The sequence below is a fragment of the Eleutherodactylus coqui genome, chromosome 5 (genome assembly GCF_035609145.1).
Source record: "Eleutherodactylus coqui strain aEleCoq1 chromosome 5, aEleCoq1.hap1, whole genome shotgun sequence".
NCBI classification, from domain to species: Eukaryota; Metazoa; Chordata; class Amphibia; order Anura; family Eleutherodactylidae; genus Eleutherodactylus; species Eleutherodactylus coqui.
The window spans coordinates 196,209,683-196,235,065 of NC_089841.1; the positions used below are offsets into that span (position 1 = coordinate 196,209,683).

General features: G+C 48.5%; 2 protein-coding genes across 2 annotated transcripts in view; both read right to left on the bottom strand.

Moving 5' to 3' along the window:
- Positions 1 to 8,466, bottom strand: part of LOC136628920 (dehydrogenase/reductase SDR family member 4-like) — a 46,537-nt gene extending 38,071 nt beyond the window's left edge. Inside the window, exons 1-2 of the mRNA XM_066604995.1 lie at positions 8,352 to 8,466; positions 7,299 to 7,462 (exon numbers count right to left, since the gene is read on the bottom strand). Coding sequence (XP_066461092.1) covers positions 7,299 to 7,462; positions 8,352 to 8,360 — 173 coding nt within the window. The 5' untranslated portion in view covers positions 8,361 to 8,466. The remainder of the gene's footprint in view (positions 1 to 7,298; positions 7,463 to 8,351) is intronic.
- Positions 1 to 25,383, bottom strand: part of LOC136628240 (dehydrogenase/reductase SDR family member 4-like) — a 143,837-nt gene that overhangs the window by 62,072 nt on the left and 56,382 nt on the right. The gene's annotated exons all lie outside the window — the stretch shown is intronic.

Genomic DNA, 25,383 nt, shown 5'->3' on the forward strand with positions numbered 1-25,383 from the left:
TGCCACAGTTAATAACTCTGCTACCCTCACGTTCTGTGACACATAAGCAGGGACACAGCACAGTTATTAAACTTAGATAATTCATTCACTAGAGGCAGTGGGGCCTTTCGTTTTCCAAAAAGGGCAAAAATTATATTTGGCCTGCAGTCTTGCGCCAATTTATTTCCTGCCTGGGAAATCTAATCACTGGTAATACAGCATGCTGAGGGGTAGGGGTAAGCCTAGAGGACGTGGACGTGGACGTGGCCGAGGACGCGGAGGGCCAAGTCAGGGTGTGGGCACAGGCCAAGCTCCTGATCCAGGTGTGTCGCAGCCGACTGCTGCGCGATTAGGAGAGAGGCACGTTTCTGGCGTCCCCACATTCATCGCCCAATTAATGGGTCCACGCGGGAGACGGTTATTAGAAAATGAGCAGTGTGAGCAGGTCCTGTCCTGGATGGCAGAAAGTGCTTCGAGCAACCTATCGTCTACCCGCAGTTCTGCGCCGTCCACTGCTGCCAATCCGAATCCTCTGTCTGCTGCTCCTCCTTCCTCCCAGCCTCCTCACTCCACTACAATAACACCTGCTCAGGAGCGGGAGCACTCCCAGGAACTGTTCTCGGGCCCCTGCTTAGATTGGGCAGCAGCGGTTCCTCTCCCACCAGAGGAGTTTATCGTCACTGATGCCCAACCATTCGAAAGTTCCCGGGGTCCGGGGGAAGAGGCTGGGGACTTCCGCCAACTGTCTCAACAACTTTCTGTGGGTGAGGAGGACGATGACGATCAGACACAGTTGTCTTGCAGTGAGGTAGTAGTAAGGGCAGTAAGTCCCAGGGAGCAGCGCACAGAGGATTCGGAGGAAGAGCAGCAGGACGATGAGGTGACTGACCCCACCTGGTGTGCAACGCTTACTCAGGAGGACAGGTCTTCAGAGGGGGAGTCAAGGGCATCAGCAGGGCAGGTTGCAAGAGGCAGTGCAGTGGCCAGGGGTAGAGGCAGGGCCAGACCGAATAATCCACCAAGTGTTTCCCAAAGCGCCCCCTCGCGCCATGCCACCCTGCGGAGGCCGAGGTGCTCTAAGGTCTGGCAGTTTTTCACAGAGACGCCTGACGACCGACGAACAGTGGTGTGCAACCTTTGTCGCGCAAAGCTCAGCCGGGGAGCCAACACCAACAGCCTCACCACCACCAGCATGCGCAGACATATGATGGCCAAGCACCCCACAAGGTGGGACGAAGGCCGTTCACCGCCTCCGGTTTGCACCCCTGCCTCTCCCCCTGTGCCCCAACCTGCCACTGAGATGCAACCCCCCTCTCAGGACACAGGCACTACCGCCTCATGGCCTGCACCCACACCCTCATCTCCGCTGTCCTCGGCCCCATCCAGCAGTGTAGTTCAGCGCACCGTTCAGCCGTCGCTTGCGCAAGTGTTCGAGCGCAAGCGCAAGTACGCCGCCACGCACCCGCACGCTCAAACGTTAACCGTCCGCATCGCAAAATTCATCAGCCTTGAGATGCTGCCGTATAGGGTTGTGGAAACGGAGTCCTTCAAAAGTATCATGGAGGCGGCGGCCCCGCGCTACTCAGTTCCCAGTCGCCACTACTTTTCCCGATGTGCCGTCCCAGCCCTGCACGACCACGTCTCCCGCAACATTGTGCGCGCCCTCACCAACGCGGTTACTGCCACGGTCCACTTAACTACGGACACGTGGACAAGCACAGGCGGGCAGGGCCACTACATCTCCCTGACGGCACATTGGGTGAATTTAGTGGAGGCTGGGACAGAGTCAGAGCCTGGGACCGCTCACGTCCTACCCACCCCCAGAATTGCGGGCCCCAGCTCGGTGCTGGTATCTGCGGAGGTCTATGCTTCCTCCACTAAAGCACCCTCCTCCTCCTCCTCCTCCTCTGTCTCACAATCAAGATGTGTTAGCAGCAGCATGTCGCCAGCAGTCGGTGTCGCGCGGTGTGGCAGCACAGCGGTGGGCAAGCGTCAGCAGGCCGTGCTGAAACTACTCAGCTTAGGCGATAAGAGGCACACGGCCCACGAACTGCTGCAGGGTCTGACACAGCAGACGGACCGCTGGCTTGCGCCGCTGAGCCTCCAACCGGGCATGGTCGTGTGTGACAACGGCCGTAACCTGGTGGCGGCTCTGCAGCTCGGCAGCCTCACGCACGTGCCATGCCTGGCCCACGTATTTAATTTGGTGGTTCAGCGCTTTCTGAAAAGCTACCCACGCTTGTCAGACCTGCTCGTAAAGGCGCGCCGGCTCTGCGCACATTTCCGCAAGTCCCACACGGACGCTGCCACCCTGCGCACCCTGCAACATCACTTTAAGCTGCCAGTGCACCGACTGCTGTGCGACGTGCCCACACGGTGGAACTCTACGCTCCACATGTTGGCCAGGCTCTATGAACAGCGTAGAGCTATAGTCGAATACCAACTCCAACATGGGCGGCGCAGTGGGAGTCAGCCTCCTCAATTCCTTTCAGAAGAGTGGGCCTGGTTGGCAGACATCTGCCATGTCCTTGGTAATTTTGAGGAGTCTACCCAGGTGGTGAGCGGCGATGCTACAATCATTAGCGTCACCATTCCTCTGCTATGCATCTTGAGAAATTCCCTGCAAACCATAAAGGCAGCTGCTTTGCGCTCGGAAACGGGGGCGGGGGAAGACAGTATGCCGCTGGATAGTCAGGGCACCCTCCTGTCTATTTCTCAGCGCGTACAGGAGGAGGAGGAGGAGCATGAGGAGGATGAGGAGGAGGGGGAAGAGACAGCTTGGCCCGCTGCTGACGGTACACCGGCTGATTGCCTGTCATCCTTTCAGCGTGTATGGCCTGAGGAGGAGGAGGAGGAGGAGGAGGATCCTGAAAGTGATCTTCCTAGTGAAGACAGCCATGTGTTGCGTACAGGTACCCTGGCACACATGGCTGACTTCATGTTAGGATGCCTTTCTCGTGACCCTCGCGTTGCACGCATTCTGGCCACTACGGATTACTGGGTGTACACACTGCTCGATCCACGGTATAAGGAGAACCTGCCCACTCTGATTCCCGAAGAGGAAAGGGGTTCGAGAGTGTTGCTATACCACAGGACCCTTGCGGACAAGCTGATGGTAAAATTCCCAGCCGACAGCGCTAGTGGCAGAAGGCGCAGTTCCGAGGGCCATGTTGCAGGGGATGTGCGTAGATCGAGCAGCATGTACATCCCAGGCAGTGCAACAGTCTTTAAGGGCCTGGCCAGCTTTATGGCTCCCCACCAAGACTGTGTCACCGCTCCCCAGTCACGGCTGAGTCGGCGGGAGCACTGCAAAAGGATGGTGAGGGAGTACGTAGCGGATCGCACGACCATCCTTGGTGACGCCTCTGCCCCCTACAACTACTGGGTGTCGAAGCTGGACACGTGGCCTGAACTAGCCCTGTATGCCCTTGAGGTGCTTGCTTGTCCTGCGGCTAGCGTCTTGTCGGAGAGGGTGTTTAGTGCGGCTGGGGGAATCATCACCGATAAGCGTAGCCGCTTGTCAACCGACAGTGCCGACAGGCTAACACTCATCAAGATGAACAAAGGCTGGATTTCCCCAGACTTCTGTTCTCCACCAGCGGACAGCAGCGATACGTAAGCAATACGTAGGCTGCACCCGCGGATGGAAGCTACGTTCTCTCTCACCATCCAAAACGGGGACATTTCTGCTTCATCAATCTGTGTCTAATATTCCTCCTCCTCCTCCTCCTGCTCCTCCTCCTGAAACCTCACGTAATCACGCTGAACGGGCAATTTTTCTTAGGGCCACAAGGCTCACTCAAATAATTTTTCTGAACAATTTTTCTAAGTTTCAATTAGCTTAAAAGCGTTGGAACTTTAACTTGAACCAATTTTTCGTTACACTGGGCTGCCTCCAGGCCTAGTTACCACTTAAGCCACATTAACCAAAGCGATTCACCTGCCATCTTGATTGGGCATGGCCAATTTTTACTGAGGTACATTAGTACTGTTGGTACACCAATTTTTTGGGGCCCTCACCTACAGTGTAATCATAGTAATTTCTATGTTCTTCGCCTGCACTCATGGTACAGAAAGGTGTGTGGGGTTGGCCTACAGTTTAGCTACATAAATGTCACTTGTGCCTTGGCTATACTAAGGCTACTGAAATGGAACGAAGACTGCGCTCCCGCTATACTGCTGCTTCAGAATTGTTACTGGGGCCTGTCTTGAGTGCTACTATTGCTTACATGGAACGAAGACTGCGCTCCCGCTATACTGCTGCTTCAGAATTGTTACTGGGGCCTGTCTTGAGTGCTACTATTGCTTACATGGAACGAAGACTGCGCTCCCGCTATACTGCTGCTTCAGAATTGTTACTGGGGCCTGTCTTGAGTGCTACTATTGCTTACATGGAACGAAGACTGCGCTCCCGCTATACTGCTGCTTCAGAATTGTTACTGGGGCCTGTCTTGAGTGCTACTATTGCTTACATGGAACGAAGACTGCGCTCCCGCTATACTGCTGCTTCAGAATTGTTACTGGGGCCTGTCTTGAGTGCTACTATTGCTTACATGGAACGGACACGTGGAGAGGACACGTAGTGCCTCAAAAACATCCCCCTCCTCCTCCAACAGGGAAAACATTGTTGGCAAATGCCTTTGCATTGGTTCGTCTGGCGGCAGTCCAAGAATTTCACCTTTACCGACACTACTAGAGAGCCCCCCCACCATCCCCCCGCCACGGCCCACTTAATCCTGGCCACATTCCGAAAACCAACAAAATACAACCGTGGTACTAGGTCCGCAGTCACCACCACATTACCACCAACGCGGTTACTGTTAAGGTGCATATAACCACGGACACGTGGAGAGGACACGTAGTGCCTCAAAAACATCCCCCTCCTCCTCCAACAGGGAAAACATTGTTGGCAAATGCCTTTGCATTGGTTCGTCTGGCGGCAGTCCAAGAATTTCACCTTTACCGACACTACTAGAGAGCCCCCCCACCATCCCCCCACCACGGCCCACTTAATCCTGGCCACATTCCGAAAACCAACAAAATACAACCGTGGTACTAGGTCCGCAGTCACCACCACATTACCACCAACGCGGTTACTGTTAAGGTGCATATAACCACGGACACGTGGAGAGGACACGTAGTGCCTCAAAAACATCCCCCTCCTCCTCCAACAGGGAAAACATTCTTGGCAAATGTCTTTGCATTGCTTCGTCTGGTGGCAGTCCAAGAATTTCACCTTTACCGACACAACGAGAGCCCCCACACCATCCCCCCGCCACGGCCCACTTAATCCTGGCCGCATTCCGAAAACCAACAAAATACAACCGTGGTACTAGGTCCGCAGTCACCACCACATTACCACCAACGCGGTTACTGTTAAGGTGCATATAACCAGTCTGACTGGGGCATGCAGACACCTTGACAGAATGAATAGTGTGTGGCACATAGGTTCCCCATTGCTATGCCCACGTGTGCAGCTCCTGATGGCGGTGGCACAGGATTGTATTTCTCATTGCTTCTGTACAGCATTGTGGGCTATCGCCCCGCCCCTATTAAAGAGGGTCGCTACCTAGCCGTGCCAACCCTGTGCAGTGTGTGCCTGCGGTCCCTCGTCGTGGCAGACGCACTTCTAAATAGACGTGAGGGTGGTGTGGCATGAGGGCAGCTGAAGGCTGCGCAGGGACAGTTTGGTGTGCGCTGTGGGGGGGAGGGGGTGCGGTTGGGCAGCATGTAACTCAGGAGAAGTGGCAGTGGAGTGTCATGCAGGCAGTGATTGTGCTTTGTTGGAGGTAGTGTGGTGCTTAGCAAAGGTATGCCATGCTAATGAGCGCTTTTCAGAAGTAAAAGTTGTTGGGAGGGGGGGGGGGGCCCACTCTTGCCGCTATTGTGGCTTAATAGTGGGACCTGTGAACTTAGGATGCAGCCCAACATGTAGCCCCTCGCCTGCCCTATCCGTCACTGTGTCATTCCCATCACTTTCCTGAATTGCCCAGATTTTCACACATGAAAACCTTAGCGAGCATCGGCGAAATACAAAAATGTTCCGGTCGCCCATTGACTTCAATGGGGTTCGTTGTTCGAAACGAACCCTCGAGCATCACGGGAAGTTCGTTACGAATAACGAACACCCGAACATTTTGGTGTTCGCTCATCTCTAATAACCAATGCATCATCACACGGGCGTACGCAGTTTTGGTCTATAGAAAATGCACCGTTTTCACAGTGTATGTATGTGCATTTTTTATGCTCATATTTATTGCATCCGTATCCACTGCATTTTTAATGCACGGAAAGAAAACCTCAAGAAGGCAATACAAACCAAAATATAACAAGCAGGGGGAATGGGGGGGGGGGGGTTTACACATGTAAAATATGCACTTAAGAAAACACATAACTGAATACAGCAATATACTTCAATGGGTCCATATTCAGATAGTAAAAAATACAGAATGAGTGGGGACAGAAGATACACCTGTATGAACAGGCCCTTATAGCTTTTTAACGATATGCAAATTCACGGCAATTCTAATACCCACACATCAAACTGTCAATTGTGTGTGAAACCACATAACCGCAAACCGGAACATTGTTGGAATGTCATTTTTTATGTCAATACGGGGCCATATTTTACTAGGCAGCATTGCTACAGTAAAGATTTTCAGCTTCGTTGTTAAAAAAAAAAAGGCCTAAACAGGGAAGACAACGTCCCGAGCCGGCGAGTCAGAAGTGTGCTCAGGGCACTCGTCACTTTCTACCCCATTCGTCTTGACAGATTGTGCATAGTGCATCTGTAAGTAGGAGGAGACAATATCCAGAAGAACATGACACTTCCATCTGGAGGCAGCCTGACATTCAGGTGATGAGACGCAACGCTCCTCCTGCTCCAGGCCAGCGGGCAGTACAGCGGGCACGTTCAATGCCACCTCCATTAACTCTTTAGGGGCATTGTGTGGATGCTCCTATTCTAAATGTAAATGACAAAGGAACAACTAGATATTTCAAGGTGCTTTTACATGAAACGCTTAGCATTCGGATTCCTGCGATCCAGTGATAATCTTAATGATTATCACTCAGTGTAAACGCGTGCACCAACTGGACGACAAACGAGACCTCGTTCAGCTTCTGAATGCAAAAAAACCTAACAATGTATCATTCCATGTAAACAGGCAGTCGTTCACTTATGAACAACTGCTTGCTTAATGTGAATGGAGGCGGAACGATCCCTGGCCCGCTCCGTCTCTGTTCACTAGCAATGACTGTTCCTGTGTAAAAATACCCTTAAACTGAATAATAAGTGTCGTGCCAAACAGATAAATTACCCATCTGTCGACGCCGTCACCAGAGCCACTTTGCCTTCCAGTTTCCTGGGAGTCTGCAGTCCCCTTACACGCTGCATTGTGTAAGAACCTCCACTAGCGGGGGACAAGGACAGCAAACGCCGGAGTGACAAGCGAAACATGGGAGAGAATAGTGGACTGCGCACCTACAGGAGAAGAAGAAGAGGAGTGTGAATAATAACCCAAGCAAAGAGCATCATATAGCGGCTGCAATACTGGTATTTGCATCAAAGTGTGTTTGTTCTCAGTAAGAGAAAGCAAGTAATCTTGTAGATATGATACCTTTTAATGGATAACAAAAATACATGATGTTATTGCGAGCTTTGAAACCTACTTAGGAACAAATCTAGTTCAAATTTATATTAAAATATACACATGATCACATGGGATGGTACAGACATGGTGAACTTAATTTGCACTAGATTAATAACAAGGACAGGATAAGAGGGTGCATATATAGTGATTAATAGCACTTAGATAAATATCAGGGAGGGAGGGATGAGCAAAACAGTAAATAACACTTATAAACAGATCAGTCAATCTTTCTGATCTGAGTATGTCTTGACCATTTTATTATGCAAGAAACAAAAATGATATTGAAAACTTTGATGTTAGATGTAGCCCATGTAAGTTAAATATATGTAGCATTATCCAAATGCACAAGGTTTGATGAGTGACAGTCGGGATAGGTCTTCTCACTATAAGATAAATATCTGGCCCCGAAGGAAAATCTCTGCCCCGGAGAGAAAAATGGCCAGCATGATCCTCTAGTAGAAAGAAACAAAATTCTTTTGCCCCCTCTACATATAGAATTTGTTCCATTATGTCTGAAGAAGAGCTCCAAGAAGGTCTGAAAGCCTGCTATAACATCATGTATTTTGTTAGCCATTAAAAGGTATCATATCTATAAGATTACTTGGTTTGTCTCACGGAGAACAATCACATTTTACTCTACTGACTAAACTCTTCTCCTTTTGCATCAGCAGGCTCACAGGGAAGCTGAGATTCATAACTATACGAGAAAAATAAACTTACCTGATACATGGCGACAAATGCTGATGGGTTCTGGTTTGTTCTAATACAGTGCTTGGCGGGTAATGCACATGCTTAGGCAAAGTCAACAATGGAAACAATGGAAAGAGGACAAATATACAGCTTTCCTGTAGAATCCAACCAAGTGTCAACCAAAAAATAAGACTACCTTTGTGCCTGCCAGTCCTCAAGCACCTGATTAGGTCACGGTGCCATTAACAGCTGGTTTTATTATGAACTACAAAATCTCAGCAAAGAAACCTGCAAAAAAGCCTGTTTATTTAATTGCATGTGATATAACTGCTGAATGAAAAGGTGCTTTTACACGGAACACTTATTCAGATTTCCGCGATCTATTGAGAATCTGAAATATTGTTCAGTGTGGATGCATGCACCGACTGAACAACAAACAAGATGTTGTTCGCCATTCAGTTTCTGCATGCAAAAAACTGAACGTTGGATTGTTCCATGTAAACAGGCAGTCGTTCACTTGTGGACGACTGCCTGTTACTGGGAATGGAGGCCGGCAGGAATGATCCCCGGCCCGCTCCGCCTCTATTTACTAGCAATGATTGTTCCTGTGTAAAAGCAGCGGACCAATAATTGTTGGGATGATCTGTTAGGTATCTGCACCCGACAGAACATCCCGTGCAAGACCGGGCTCACGCGAACGGGTTGGATTCCGCATGCAAGAGGACAGCAGCGGATTCCGTCTGTGAGCCCGGACGGTAACACGGAAAAGAACGGAACCATTCACTTGTATACATCCACCATATTTAGACCTAAACACCAATGTTGTACCATTATAAACAATACTGTGCTTAGGAATTCAAATATATATATCATACATTAGGGTATGTCATGCACATGCATGCGTTATTTTTTATTCAGTGCGTCACTTTTCTTATTTATTGACAAATTCAGAGTTGATTGGGTGTAAAAAAAAAGATTTGGAAAGCAATTTTTGCTACCGGAGGGAACACACAATTCACTTAAATTTCAGCGTCTTTCCTAGAAGTCCGCCGTTTTCGTCGTAACATTTGCTCGGTGATTATTCCTATGCCTGTGTACAGGCCATCTAGGAGAAGATAAGAAACACCTCATATGTGATACCAAAAAGGTGTTTCGTACCAAAGAGCATGCTATGAAGTACTCAAGAGCAGAGGAGAATTCCAATGTTGCAAAAATAAGGGGTTTTACCTACCCGATAATCGGGTTTCCAGGAGTCTCCACTACAGCACCACCTGAGATAGCCTCCTCCTGATTGGACAGGAACACACCGAGAGGTTAAAAAGCTCCCCCTCTCCCACCTTCCTCAGTGGTTTCTAACGAATTGCTGGGGCAGGAGCTTAACCTAAATCTTTACCTAACTGGTATTTTAACCTATATTTTTACTAAGCGAAATTATATTTCGTAAATTTTTCCTAGTTTTTTTTTGGGGGGTGGGAATGTACGGGTGCTGTTGTGGAGACTCCTGGAAACCCGATTATCTGGTAGGTATAATCACCTATTTCCCCAGTCTTCTCCACGACAGCACCACCTGAGACGTACCAACTAAAAATTTTCTAGGGTGGGATTGCCGCCGAGAGGACCTTGCGGCTAAAGGCCATGTCCTCGTCCTGCTGCACCTTTACCCTATAATGCTTAACGAAAGTGTGCGGCTTCCTCCAAACTGCGGCCTTGAATATCTGTTCAACAGACGCTGAAGTATGCTCGGCCCATGAAGACGCTACTGCCCTTGTGGAGTGGGCTTTAAGAACTGAGGGGACTTCTTTCCGCAGGGCCGTATAGGATTCCGTAATGGCCAGGCGGATCCCCCTGGCTATGGAGCTTTTTGCCGCCTTTTTCCCTTTGTTTGGGCCAAAGAACTGGACAAACAGGTTGTCGTCTCGTCCCCAGTGACTTGTAGTGTCAATATTACTCAGGACCGCTCTCCTGACGTCCAGGCAGTTTAGGGTTTTTTCTCCCTCGTCTTTAGGTTTATTGAAGAATTAGGGGATTACTACATTCTGAGCTCTATGGAAGGGTGGCACTACCTTTGGCATAAAGGCTGGATCTGTTTTAAACACTAACTTTGTGTCTGTGATTTTAAGGAACAGGTGGCAGATAGATAGGGCCTGTAGTTCACTAACCCATCTTGCTGAGGGGTAATGGCTACCAGGAAGACTGTTTTAATCGTGAGCATCTTTATTGACAGTGCCTCGATCGGTTCGAAGGGTTCTGCTGACATAGCCTTCAGGACCCAATTTAGATTCCAGTCCGGAAATATATTTGTGGGCCCAGGTCGCAACCTGTCTGCTGCTGTCAGGAATCTGCTAATCCACCTGCTCTCTGATAACTTGGTGTCAAATAGAGCACTAAGGGCTGCGACCTGAACTCTTAGGGTGCTTTGGGAGAGGCCCATATCCAGGCCCCCTTGCAAGAACTCCAAGATTAAGGGGATGTCTGGAAGGGAGCCTGGGGGATCTCTCCCCTGCCTCCATGAGGTAAACCTCTTCCAGACCTTTTGATAGATAAGGTTGGTTGTTTTCTTCCTACTTGACATTAGGGTCCCAATTACTTTCTGAGAACCTTCTCCCTCTCAGTGTGGATTCCTCAAGATCCAGGCTGTTAGGTGGAATTTGTCTATATCTGGGTAGCTCAGGGGTCCCTGCGTCAGTAGATCTGCCCGGGCCGGGAAGATGACTGGGTCCTGGATGTTCAGAGTTTTTAGAAGACCGAACCAGCTTTTCTTTGGCCAGAAGGGGGCCACCAGGATTAGTGTGCATATCTGTGATCTGAAGTATTGCAACACTCTTGAAATCAATGGTATTGGAGGAAAGGCATACACAAGCTTTTTTCCCCAATCCTGGCTCAGGGTGTCTACTGCTGTTGGCTGGTCCCCTGGTCTGAGGGAGAAGAAGTTCTTCACCTTGGCGTTCTCCCTGGTTGCAAATACATCCAGTTGTGGGGGTCCCCACTTGTTCGTCAGGATTCTGAACGCCTCCTGAGATAGAGACCACTCTCCTGGGTCTATACGTCTTCTGCTGAAGAAATCTGCCCTCTGGTTCACCACCGCCTTTAGATGTGTTGCCGAAATTGAGAGGACTCGGCCCTCTGCCCAGCAGAAGATTTTCTGGGAGATGCTCTGTAGGGCTGCTGACCTTGTGCCCCCCTGGCACTGAATGTGGGCAACCACTGTGGTGTTGTCTGACAGGATCTTTATGTGCTGATTTCCTACAGAATCCCCCAGCTGTTGGAAGGCCTTCCAAACCGCCTGGAGTTCTCTGTAGTTTGAGGATTGACCTTTTATCTCCTGCGGCCAGGGACCTGGTAGAAGTTGGTCTCCCACGTGCACCCCCCACCCCCAGGCACTTGCGTCAGTCGTGACGTGTGTGGCTGGGTTCTGTATCCAGTGGACTCCCCTTCGCAGGTTCGCTGGGGATGTCCACCAATGCAGCAATATTTTTGCTGAGTTTTGGATGCGCATCCTTGTTCCTAATGAGGACTGTCTTCTGTCCCAGGCAGAAAGGACTGCGATCTGCAGGGCTCTGGTATGCGCTTGGGCCCACACTACCCCCGGGATGCACAATGTCAGGCTTCCTTACATGGCCTCCCGGACTGTACATGACCGCCTCCACAGAAAGGTCTTCACCAGCTGGCGGATCTTCTGTATCTTTATCTCGGGAAGAAAGGAGTATTGAGCCTGCGAGTCGAGCGTTATGTCCAGGAATACCTTTTCTCTGCTGGGATCTAAGCTGGATTTCTCCCAGTTTAATATCCATCCTAGGAATTGGAGCAGATCGAGCACCGTCGCCAGATGTTCTGCCAGGAGCTCTCAGGACTCTGCTACAATCAGGATGTCGTCCAGATAAGGTATTATCAGGACTAATCTTTTCCTTAGGTAGGCTGCTACCTCTGCCATGATTTTTGTAAATATTCGGGGCGCTGAGGAAATCCCAAAGGAAAGGCACCTGAACTGAAGATGACTTGTTCTTCTGCCCGTATTTAGCGCGAACCTCAGGTATTTCGGAGAATCCCTGTGGATCGGCACATGAAAGTACACGTCTTTTAGACCTATAGACACCATATAGGCTGCCCCTGGTATCAGCTTCACTGTTGAGGAGATTGACTCCATCTTGAATTTTGGGTATTTGATGAAGGCGTTCAGGGGCTTCAAGTTTATTATCATGCGCGGCTTCCCACATGGTTTCCTTATCAGGAAGAGTCTGGAGTAGTGGCCCCGGGTCTCCTCGTTCTGAGGTACAAAGGATACTGCGTTTGAATATAGTAGGTCCTGAACACTCTGCTGTAGTAGGCGTAATTGTTGTGCTGAGCCCCTTGTGGTAACGTATTTTCTTCTGGGGAGGGACACCAGTTCTATTTGGTATCCCTGCTGTAGGTCTTCTGGGATCCATGTGCCTTCGCAAATCGTGGCCCATCGATCCGCAAAGTTCCCCAGCCTTGCCCCCACTGGGATGGCGTCAGGGTCTCTGCTTCGTTGAACCCCCCTGGTGGGGGTTGAAGAGGAAATTTCTCCCTCTATCCCCCTTGGGGTAACTCCAGCGCCTTGTCTTGCCCTTGCCCCTGATAAAGTTCGGGCTGTTGCGCTGGGGCCCGAAAAAAGGTCTCCCCCCTCTGTTGCTTCTCCTCTGGGAACCCCTTCTTCCTGTCGGATGCCTTCTCGAGAATTTTGTCGAGGTCTGGGCCGAAGAGAAATTGGCTGTGGAATGGAAGCGAGCACAACTTGCTCTTTGAGGCTAAATCGCCTGACCAGAACTCTAGCCATAAGACTCTTCTGGCTGAATTGGACAGGGCTGTCGCCTTTGCGTAGAGCTTTACTGTTTCCGCCGATGCGTCCACCAAAAAGTTTGCGGCCATCTTTAGGATAGGGAGAGAGTTTATAATCTGCTCCCTTGGAGTTTTGTTCGTTATATGGAGCTCCAGCTGCTCCAACCACACCCCTAAGGTCCTGGCCACGCATGTGGCTGCGACCCCCGGTCTGAGTGTACTAGCTGCTGCCTCCCATGATCTTTTCAGGAGGCCCTCAGCCTTCTGATCCATTAGATCTTTTAATTGCGTGGCATCCTCAAAGGGCAGAGTTGTTCTTTTAGCCACCTTGGGCACCGGGACATCCACTTTGGGTACTTCTTCCCAGCTTGTGCACACGTCTTCTTCGAACGGGTACCGTCTCTTAACCCCCCTAGAGGAGAAAGATCCCGCATCGGGCTTTTTCCATTTCTTCTGAATCAGCTTGGAAATGTTGCTATGGACTGAAAAGGTATGTCTGCGTCTTTCCCCTAGTCCCCCAAAAATCTCGTCCTGTATAGTACACGGCTCTCTGGGTTCCTTCATCTTGAGTGTAACCCTGACTGCCTTAATGAGCTCTGCTAAGTCTCCTTGATAAAATAGATATTTCTTATAGTCTTCATCATCTGAGGACTCTTCGGGCGCTGGTTCTTCCTGCTCCCCGATTGAGCTCTCGGAGTCTGAAAATTCTTCCAGGCTATACGCCCTTTCTTGGCGCTTAGCCCTGGATGCCCCCGCTGACGACACTATTTGCGATGTCAGAGCTGACAGAACCTCCTCCTGACATCCTCGAGGAATCCCCCTGATTCCTCTTTAACTAGCCTGGCTATGCATGCTGTACATAGAGGTCTCTCATACGTAGCCAGCAGTCTCAATCCGCACTTTGCACATTTTTTGGGTTTCGTTCTGGGAGGGGCATCTTTTTTATCCCCCTGGCAGACAAGCAGAGTTTTTTGCGGATAAGGATGCAATATTCCAAACATTATACATTGGACTTTTTGCATAAACATTTTTGCCGAACTGGCAACTTACGGCCCTCGCTGTGGCTGAAGACTCAGCGGTGTCCAGTGCTGGAGCACTCATCTGTAAACCAGTGCTGGAGCACTCATCTGTAAACCAGTGCTGTAGACACCCTGGAGCAATATAAGCCAGCCTAATAGCAATGGCTTACCTGTTCGAGTTTTGTCTTCTCTCAGGTTCCTTTTAATTTTCAAATTTGGCGCGTCCGTGCCAAGCCCCCCCTCCTCGCGTTCGGCGACGCCTACGCGATGATGTCATCGCGTTAGACACGTGACGCGGCACCCCGCCCCCTCCGACGTGCGTCAAAGGGACTCCGGGAGCACTGCACCCGGCCCTATGCACGGTGGACAAGAAGAGCTGAGGCCCCCGCTTTGTACCCCCCATGGGCCGCCGCAGGTGGAACCTGGCCTGGGAAAACCATCCGGAAGGGAGGACCGGCAGACCCACTGCCCTCTGATCCTGCTGTGAGTATTTTCTTCATGCTGGCATCTCCACCAGCACCTCTCGGGGATCCTGCCTCCTGGCAGGACAGGAAGACACTGAGGAAGGTGGGAGAGGGGGAAGCTTTTTAACCTCTCGGTGTGTTCCTGTCCAACCAGGAGGAGGCTATCTCAGGTGGTGCTGTCGTGGAGACGACTGGGGAAAGTAACACTTTTGTTGATAGGAAGGATAACACTTTAATCTTATGCATGATGAGACCACAGGCACCTTCAGGAAACGCACCATCAAGATAAGTCATATGACCGTTACAGAAGTGCCTAAAGGTCACTATCTTACTCACTATACACCAGAGCCCAAAACAAGAACAGCAAAACTGGACAAACAGTGTGCAATTGGATTATTCGACTGGGTAAAGGACAGAGGTATAGATCTTAGCCTCAGACTATTTGGCAATGCTACTACTACTGATATGTCTGGCTGGAAAGGTGGCATGCTTCACTGTGTTGAAGAACTCCTCAAACAAAGACTTTTTAGGTCTTTCTGCTGACTTCACATCAATGAGCAGCCATTCCATCGTATTGTGGCAAAGCTTGATGGACCAACCTCTTCAGATAAAGGCTGGTGTGGTACAGTTGGTAGACTCTATTCCAAAGTTGAGACTGAATAGAAAGACTGAATTTGAGCCATTTCTGTTTCTGGAACCTTTTGTTGATATCAGCAAGAATATTGCTAGCCAAATGAGCACTGACAGCGTAGTAGCATCGAAGTATCTTCTTAATGCAATAGTGAAAGGCAAGCTCGATCCTGAAGAAGCAGCTCTTAAATGTGGTTAACTGTCACACAGTAGGTGGCTTACTTGTGGCATGTGGGGCATGCTGCTCTATATGAGCAAGCATAATCTTGGACCTGAGGATACGAAATTCTTGTAGCTGCTTGAAATCTGGGTAACACAAGTTTACCTTCCCATGTTCTATGAGATTAAGGTGAAACATGAGATCAAGTTTGGACCTTGGCATCTATAAAGTTATTTCAACTTTTGGGGAAGCAAGATGCGAGGGTCAAGGATGCCTCAAAGCTCTACCTAAAAAGCGGATCCTGGTGGGCTCATCCTGAGAATGTACTCGTCGCTCTTCTCTGTTCTGATGATACAAGACAGAGAGTGTTTGTAGTTAATACAATAATGGCAGAATGGCAATAAGAACTGGAAGTGAACAAGGTTCCACTGCAGTGCGTTCTTTTGTAGTTCCCGAAACGGTAAACCTCGATGCTTGCGACCTCAAAGCACTCATTGATTGGGAGGCAGAGACCATCACTGTTTTCACAGCAAACAAGTTTTTGGCCCAACTTGATACATTGAAAGTTGTCCCCTCCGGAGCTTGCCCCATATTCACTGCACACTCAAAGTTGTGAGAGAGCAGTCCAATGGGTTACAGAGGGCAGCTGAATCAGTGTGTGGTTGGTCCAAGAGAGATGGCTTTAGACCAACACCGTTGCGTAATCGGAGAGTGAAGCTTTCTTTGAAAACAAAGGAAGACTTTCTAAAAGCATTCCAAGCTTAAATAATAACTAATAACTACCGGTATATCACTGACTGCCTGGAGTTTTGCTTTGGTGCACTAAAACAAAATGCGGATAGACTTCTTTGCAGTTCCGTCATTATTTGTATGCACCATGTTTTATCCCCTGTTTGTTCTTATGTTCAAGTTATTGAAATTTACTGGTGTTTTATCACTAGCAGTGACTAAAGTAGGTTTTATTTTGCTTCCATCTTGCATTTTAATTATTAAATAAATTGTATTCATTGATACTAAATGTTTCTATACTGTCAATAAAAGGCAAGCGTAATATGATTAATATGAACATTATCACGTCATTTTAATTACCATTTCCCAGTAGGTAAACCTCAATACGTTACAAAATAATACCAGAAATGAATTCTCCATATCCCAATACATTAGGTTCCAAATGTGCAAGCCAATGTATAAAAATGTATGATTTTCACTGAGACATGACATACCCTATAATACATACACAGTTTGTAAAAGAAAGAAAGAAAAACCAAGCACCTAGAAGAAGTTTTTGTTTTGCTGCAAAACTCGACCTACAGTTCCATCTCTGCAGCATGGATATAGCTTCATTCAAAAGAATGAGGTTCATATTCGTGTGAGATTTGTGCATCTTGTAAAGCACAAATCCCGCACAATATTCTCAGCCGTGTGAACATGACCTTAATAGAGTTTGATAGGGGCGCATTATTGGAATATGAGAGGGTGAGTGGTCGTTAAGATTAATTGCCCCCCACCTGGGCCGTTCTGATCAAACTGTTAGGAGGTGTTGGGACCAGTGGATGTATGAGGGTACACAAGGTGACCGGGCTCAGGACACCCTCGACAGACCAACAGGAGAGAGGATTGTCTGACTGTCCAACAAGCATAAGCAGCTCTGACTGTTGTGTTGTCCGCCATCGAGAGACAGGTGGCACCATCATTACACCCCTGTGGCTGTCAGAACAATTTCCAGGTACTTGGCTGAAGGACATTTGGTCTCACTGCCCCCATTACATGTACTGCTTTTGACACCCGCAGTCGCCTCCATTTGCAGCGGTGTCATGAACGAGCAAGCTATACTGTTACGGAGCGAAGCCTTGGTGGTCTTCAGCAATGTATCTAGGTTTGGTTTGGGCGCTGATGGGCGTGTTCATGTTTGGAAACTGGGTGGTGAGCGCCTCAATCCTGCCTTTGCTGTGTAGCAGCATACTGCCCTCTGCTGGTGTGATGGTCTGGGGGGGGGGGAAGCATTGCATACAATGGTCGACCACCTCTAGCAGTGGTACGAGGGACAATGACAGCTCAGCGATATGTTCAGGACATCCTGCAGCCACATGTGTTTCTCTCATAGCGGCTTCCAAGAGGCAGCCAGCAGGATAATGCTCGGCCGCACACACAAGGGGGTCACAGGAATGTCCCCACAACATTGTCGCACTTGTGTGGACTGCCCAATCACCACGTTTATTGACAATAGGACATGTCTGGGACACAAACTTCCACAGCCTACGAGTTTGATCTATGATCTGGAGCAGCGTTTCCCAAAATGTGCTCCGTGGAGAGCTTCTCAGGAGCTCCGACCGAGGGTCTAGGTCCCCACTCTACTCACTGAAGTAGCAGTGTTTGGGCAGGCTCTCGTGAGGAGCAGGACCTACAGTGGTATAGCAATGCAGATCACATGAGCCGGTTCCATTCATTTTTTCACTCTAACCTGTCTGGACACTGCTGCGAAATGTAGAACGGGGACCAATGGCGGGGGGAACAGCAATAGGAGAGAGCCCATTACTCCTGGGGCAACAATAGGAGAGATCCTTCTACTACTGGAAGAGAGCAAGGGGGATCTTACTACTGGGGGGAATAGCAATAGGGGCCACCCATTACCACCGGGGTAAGCAATAGGGGCCACCCATTACTACTGGGGGTCAGCAATAGGGATCACCCGTTACTACAGGGACCAGCAATATAGGAGGGTCACTATTACTACATGGGGTGAATTTGCTGCGAAATTCACAGTAGTTGTAGAAGCAAAGTACATGAGATTTTGAAAATCTGGAAAAAATCTGCACCAAAACTGTGTGGCTACTGACATGTGGTGTGGAATTTAATTCTGCAGAATGTTAATTTTATTTATTTTTTTAACAACCGAGGTAAAAATCATATGTTGTGATAAGCGATTCTCCCTAACCCCTCCCTTGACCACACCCCCTGTCCTGCTTTGGGGCTCCACGGGAAACTTTTGCTTCAAAAAAGGGCTTCATTCAGCCTGTACTGAACTCACAGGCAGACATAACATATCCCTACACTAAGGAGACAACCACGGTGTCAAATCTGCCTGCAAGCAGGGTGATCGTTCCGATATCCGTAAATGTTTAACGATCCACAACAGGACAGGATGCAGCTCACACCAACTCACAGAACAGGGCAGTTCACACCTGATGTCTGGAAACCTACACAGACACTAAACACGTTGCTGTACAACCCAACACACTAGGGATTGCATGCAACACAGAACAGGACTGTTAACACACTTTCCCTGACACCTGCACAAACCCAATAAACACAACACTTTTCACATATTTGACCACCTACACAGACACGCACCACACATCATGCATAAATGCAAAGCCCCAGGGTTACAGAGAAATCCAACACAGAAACCCCACTCAGAGCTCACATGCACACAGATAAACCATTGTTAGCGCAAGTGTCCTCACACCAAGGGGAAAGAGTTAGACACCATACTGACATACAGGGAACAGTGTCAGGCATCACCCACCTAACACATAAGACATCAGACGTCTGGAGGCCGCCGCTGTCAAAGGGAAGGAAGAGGGGGTCTGCATAAGATGCAGGCAAGGACTACAGGTGTGCAGACTGTCCTCAGGGAAGGTGAGAGATACACTACAAACTAGACATGCATAACACCAAGCGCAAAGAAGGATTAAGACCATTTTCACACGAGCTACAAAATCGTGTGATTTTCTCGCGATGCGTCAGTGCTACAAATCGCATGTGTGAAGCCCATGTTTTCCAATTGGTTCCTTCACATTAGCGATGTTTTGCAGCCTGAAACATTGCAAAGAAAAAAAAACTGCGGATTGCTAAATACTACTGCAATCTGCAATGTTCTGTAGCCCATGTTTCCATTTGGAGCTTTCCTTTAGGTTGCATCGCACGAAAACCATGTTTTTGTGCGTTGCAGCTTTTACAGTAGGAAATCCTACTGTAAAAGCCCTGGAATAGACCCTAGGTGCATTTAAAAAAAACCCCAAAAACATTACCTAACAGATGCTGTTTGCTATGTTTCACGTCTTTTCTGCAGGTCCCCGGTACTTGTTTGTGGTTTTCTCTCAGCGCTTCCTGGTCATGGGTTCGTAATCTCAGCTTCCAGGAAGCGCTGGCTGTGATTGGTTCTCAAGTGCCGCGGCTGAGCCAATCTGAGCCAGTGCTCGATGAACTAATTACAGCCATTGCATATTGCATTGAATAGCTGTGATTAGTTCATCGAACGCTTCCTGGGAGGTAAGAAATTTGAACCTCCAATCCAGGAAACGATGACCGAAGACTTCAAGCAAATCTGCTGGAGCTTCAGAGGAGACACACAGAGAGCTGACAGCAGCTGAAAGGGGATGTATTATTTTTTTTTTATGCAGCTAGGCCTTATTTTCAGAGTAGGGCTTATATTTTAATCCCCACCAAAAATCCTCGCATGTGGTGTTACAAACCGGGGCAACTTTGTAGTGACACAAAATTGCGATATCACCACAAGAAAACGCAGCGATATTGCACAGACCACCGATGCACTATTGCTGTGATGATTTCACCTCGCTCGAGTAAAAGAGGCCTAACACAGAAGGCATAAACAAGAGAAGCTAGTATTTATGTGCAACAGAACAGGGGGATTGGCTGGCTGGAGAATACCACACCTAGCCAGCTTAATTACCCCACAGCTGAGGAGGTGTGCTGCTGGAAGTCCAAATAGTACAATATATCCCAGGCAAACAACCTGACAGTACTAGAGCTTACATGTCCATCTGTACACATCTTGTATCCAAGCTAGAGGCAGTACAACAGGGTACCAGAGCCTCTATTCTCTCCATATCACTTTGTGTATCCAAGCAAGAGGCAGTAAAACAGGGTAGTAGAGCCTCAATGATGCTACATTTTTTCTGCAGGCCAATACAATTACAACAATACCAAAATTGTTATATATTTTTTTAGGTTTTCCACTTTTCTGCAATAAAACCCTTTTTAGTGAATTTTTTTTCTAAAAAACATTTAGTCATATAACTTTATTATTCTATGGACTAAGCTCTGTGAAGGCTTTTTTTTTGCGAGACAAGCTGCAGTCTTTATTGCTACCATTTTGGTTTACATGCGGCTTTTTTTGATCACTTTTATTGCGTTTTTGGAAGGCAAAATGCTAAAAATTAGCATTTTGCCTCAGACTTTTTATTTATTTTTTATGCTTTTTGCCATGCAGGATTAAAGCATGTTCTACTTGTATTTGTACTCTATCAGCTTCATTTGCATGCAAATAAGCTTCTGGGAGTGGTTCTAGAACTCAGCAGGATGTCTGAGCTCTGTAATTAGCTGCACTGTTCAGCCATGGGCTGCCAAGAGAAAACAATGTAATCTCTAACCCCGTAAAGAATTCAGCACCATGGACAGCAGACAGCATGTGGTCCTGCTTATCAGTTGTTCTGCTGAACCATGGTTTTCAAGCAGACTTTAAAAACAGTTGTTAAGCAAAAACTGAAAGATGGGCACATTGTTGCAGCCATTCTGAGGCCTGCACCTCGCTTGCAGGCCAGACCAGGTTTTGGGTGTGCCCTTGCTTCTCCTGGAGCTGTGGGGTGTGATAGTTGCAGGAGTAATGTCAGTCAGCACCTGGTGCTGAGTAGCTTGGCTCCTACTTAAACAGTAAGTCAGTCAGCATCTCCTGTGCTGATCCATCCTTCAGTTACCTTTGGACAGCGACGGAGGAACACACCTTGGCTGAAGCTCCTAGCTAAGTTATTTTATGCTTTGTTTGGTTTTCTGTTTTGCCTTTCTGTCGTGCTAGGGCTCCCTATAGGGACTTATCAGTGGCCCAGGCACGCGTGCGGGCTCGCACTTGTCAGAGCAGTCGGTCCGCCAAGTAGGCAGGGCCCCCTCCTGGGTTAGGGGACGATAGGGAGAGAATTCCCCTTAGTTTTATGTTTCCTTTTGCACAGTTGTGCCTTTTGTTTGCGTTTTTGAGGTTGCATTTCCGGAGGATGCAACAGATTGACCAGCCCTTATATACTCAGAGAGATTCTGTGCTGTTAACATGAATCCCCTTGAGGTTTTGTCGCACCAGCTCGGCACGCTGGCTGCAGAGGTCGCTGAGGTTAAACAGCGACAACTTGTGCTGCAGGTTCCCAGCAAGAAACCAAAAATTGAGCTACCGGAGCGTTTTTCTGGTGATAGGCAGAAATTTGGATCCTTTCGAGAGGCCTGTAAGCTCTATTTCAGACTGCGTCTTAGCTCTTCAGGGGACGACGCCCAGAGGGGGGGCATTGTAATGTCCAGACTGCAGGGGGCGCCACAGGCATGGGCGTTTTCATTACCCCCGACGTCTGAGGCCCTGACCTCAGTGGATAACTTTTTTGCTGCCTTGGGTCTTATTTATGACGACCCCAATAAGATAGCGGTGGCCGAGCGAAATATCAGACGTTTGCGACAGAGAGATTCCACTGTTGAAGATTATTGTGCTAAGTTCCGACATTGGGCAGCAGAAACTCAGTGGAATGACCCTGCTTTAAAGAGCCAGTTCCATTGTGGTCTGTCCAATGAGATCAAGGACGTACTGGTAGGACATCTAGTACCTCGCAGTCTAGATGAGGCCATGTTTCTGGCTATTAAAGTTGGGAGACGGATCAGGGAGAGGCATCAGAAACTGTCTACGGATCCCGACTTCCTACCTACAGGTATGGAAGAGCCCATGCAGCTGGAGTCTCTAGCTGGCAGGGTTAGGAGGAGAAGGACGGTACAGTTTAATGGCCGATGCTTTGTCTGTAATCGTACAGGTCATATGGCTCAGTTTTGCCCACGTCGTAATGCTCAGTGGGAAAAACTAGATGGCCTGGAGGTTAGAGGGAAGGTTCCTCTAGGCCATCAGATTGCTTGGGTATCCTCTTCCAGGCTGGTACTTCCCGCTGAAATTCATTGTGGCAGTGTTGACAGTCCCATACAAGTCTTTTTGGATTGTGGAGCTAGTATTAATTTAATACATCAGGAGACGGTCAAACTAGGCTTAGAGATGAGTGCTTTGGATTCTCACATCCTGGTGTCGGCCATTGATGCTGCTCCACTATCTCAGAGAAATCTGAGTTTTTGTGTACCTAATGTCCATTTAAGGATTGGGCTGTTCCACACGGAATGTATAACACTATATGTCATGGAATCCCTCCCTACGCAGGTAGTTCTGGGATTGCCCTGACTGCGCCTACACAACCCAGTAGTGGACTGGGAAAAGGGGGACATTGTTAAACGGAGCCCTGGTTGTCTGTCCGGTTGCATTTCTGCTGATATAGCCTCCATTCAGGCAGAGGAGTTGCCTGAATTTATCGCTGACTTCTCTGATGTGTTTTCCCAAGAGGGGGCAGACAAATTACCACCACACAGAAAGGGGGATTGTGCCATTGAACTTCTCGCTGACTGCAAGTTCCCCAAGAGTCGCATGTTCAACATAGCGGCCCCTGAGAGACAGGCGCTCAAAGATTATATCCAGGACGGCTTGAGAAGGGATCATATACAACCATCTAATTCCCCACTAGCAGCTGGTTTCTTTTTTGTAAAGAAAAAAGATGGCGGGTTACGTCCCTGTGTTGACTTTAGGGAATTGAACAAAATCACGAAATGCAATCCATACCCTCTCCCATTTCTTCCGGATCTGTTTTCGCAGTTGAATGGCTCCATTTGGTTTTCCAAACTAGATTTGCACGGGTCATATAATTTAATCCGGATTAAGGAGGGGGACGAGTGGAAGACTGCGTTTAATACCCCAGAGGGGCATTTTGAGAGTCTGGTGATGCCTTTTGGTCTCACTAAGGCCCCTGCGGTATTCCAGTCCTTGATCAATGAGGTTCTCTCTCAATTTGTGGGCAGATTTGTATTAGTATACTTGGATGATATTTTGATCTTCTCTCCGGATTTTGAGTCCCATGTTTCTCATGTTCGCCAGGTCCTCCAAGCTTTGCGTGAGAATTGTTTATTCGCCAAAAGTGTGTGTTTGTTGTACAAGAGATCACATTTTTGGGGCATATAATTACCCACGAAGGGTTCATGATGGATCCTGAGAAGGTCCGAGCTGTACAGGATTGGGTCCTACCAGAAAATGTGAAAGCCTTACAAAGGTTCTTGGGGTTCGCCAACTATTACCGTAGATTCATTAGGAATTTTTCAGTGATAACTAAACCTCTCACTGATATGACTAAGAAGGGGTGTTTTCCTACTAAATGGTCGACAGAAGCTATGCAGTCATTTCAGAGATTGAAGAGGTGTTTTGCTACTATTCCGGTTCTGGTGCAGCCAGATTCTTCCAGGCCCTTTATTGTTGAGGTCGATGCTTCAGAGGTGGGGGTTGGAGCAGTTCTATCTCAGGGAACGGAGACATTGCAAGATCTCCGCCCGTGTGCATTCTTCTCCCATACATTTTCGTCTTCGGAGCGAAATTATGACATTGGGGACAGGGAATTGCTGGCGATTAAATGGGCATTCGAGGAGTGGCGCCATTTTCTAGAGGGGGCGCGACACAAAGTAACGGTTTTCACGGATCACAAAAACCTCATATATCTGGAATCTGCCAAGAGGCTTAATTCCAGACAGACACGCTGGTTGCTTTTCTTTTCCCGTTTTAATTTTTTAGTTACATATCGTCCAGGCTGGAAGAATGTGAAGGCCGATGCTCTTTCCAGAAGTTTTCTTCCAGTAGTTTCTGAGAAACCTCCTGCCCCTATCCTGTCTGAAGGGGTGGTGGTGTCAGCAGTGTCATTAGAGTTAGAAGAGCAAGTCCGTAAAGCACAAAATATGGCCCCGTCAAAGCTTCCGGCTGGGAAGCTTTTTGTTCCTGTGCATCTAAGGTTACAGGTGCTGGCCGGGATTCACAGTTCAGTGTTGGCCTGGCATACGGGGATTAATAATACCCGTAAGTTACTCTCGAGAAACTATTGGTGGCCGTCATTACGACGGGATACTTCAGTTTTGTTTCGTCATGTGAGGTGTGTGCCAGAACCAAGTCATCCCGCAGTCGGCCAGCCGGTATGTTATTGCCGCTGCCTATTCCTAAGAGACCATGGACGCATTTGTCCATGGACTTCATTACGGATTTACCACCTTCCGATGGCAACACGGTTGTCTGGGTGGTAGTGGACCGGTTTAGTAAAATGTGCCATTTTGTGGCACTCCCCGGTTTACCTAATGCCAAGACGTTGGCGAGTTTGTTCATTTGCCACATCGTTAGACTACACGGTTTGCCAGAGAATATAGTCTCCGATCGCGGCGTACAATTTGTGTCTAGCTTTTGGCGAATAGTCTGCTCTCGTTTGGGTGTCCAGCTTTCGTTTTTCTCAGCATACCATCCTGAGACCAATGGGCAAACTGAGAGGTGTAATCAGAACCTGGAGCAGTATTTACATTGTTATGCCTCGGAAAATCAGGAGGACTGGTCGAAGTTCTTACCACTAGTTGAGTTTGCTCTAAACAATAGACCACTGGAGGCTACGGGGACCTCCCCATTCTTTTGTAACTACGGATTTCACCCATGTTTTGGCCCCCTTTCCAAGAGGGTTTCAGAGGTACCAGGAGTAAATGAGTTTTGTTCCGACATTGAGGCCGGGTGGGCGGAGTTCCAGAAAAATTTACAGCGATCCGTTCGGCGCGGCAAGCGAGTTGCAGACAGTCACCGCTCTGAGGGGGCGGGATTCTGTGTTGGAGACTTGGTGTGGCTGTCTACCAGAAATATAAAACTCAAACAACCATCCGCTAAACTGGGCCCGCGATTTATCGGCCCACTTAAAAAAAATTGAGAAGATTAACGCGGTGGCCTTCCAGTTAGAAACTCCCAGCACGATGAAAATTAAGAATGTGTTCCATAAATCTCTGCTCAAAAGATTCATCGATTCTGGGAATGACTCACCACCCCTGGCTCCTGTGCTAGTGATTGGGGAGGAGCAGTTTGTAATCAGTCACATTCTGGACTCCCGTCTAGTCAGGAATTC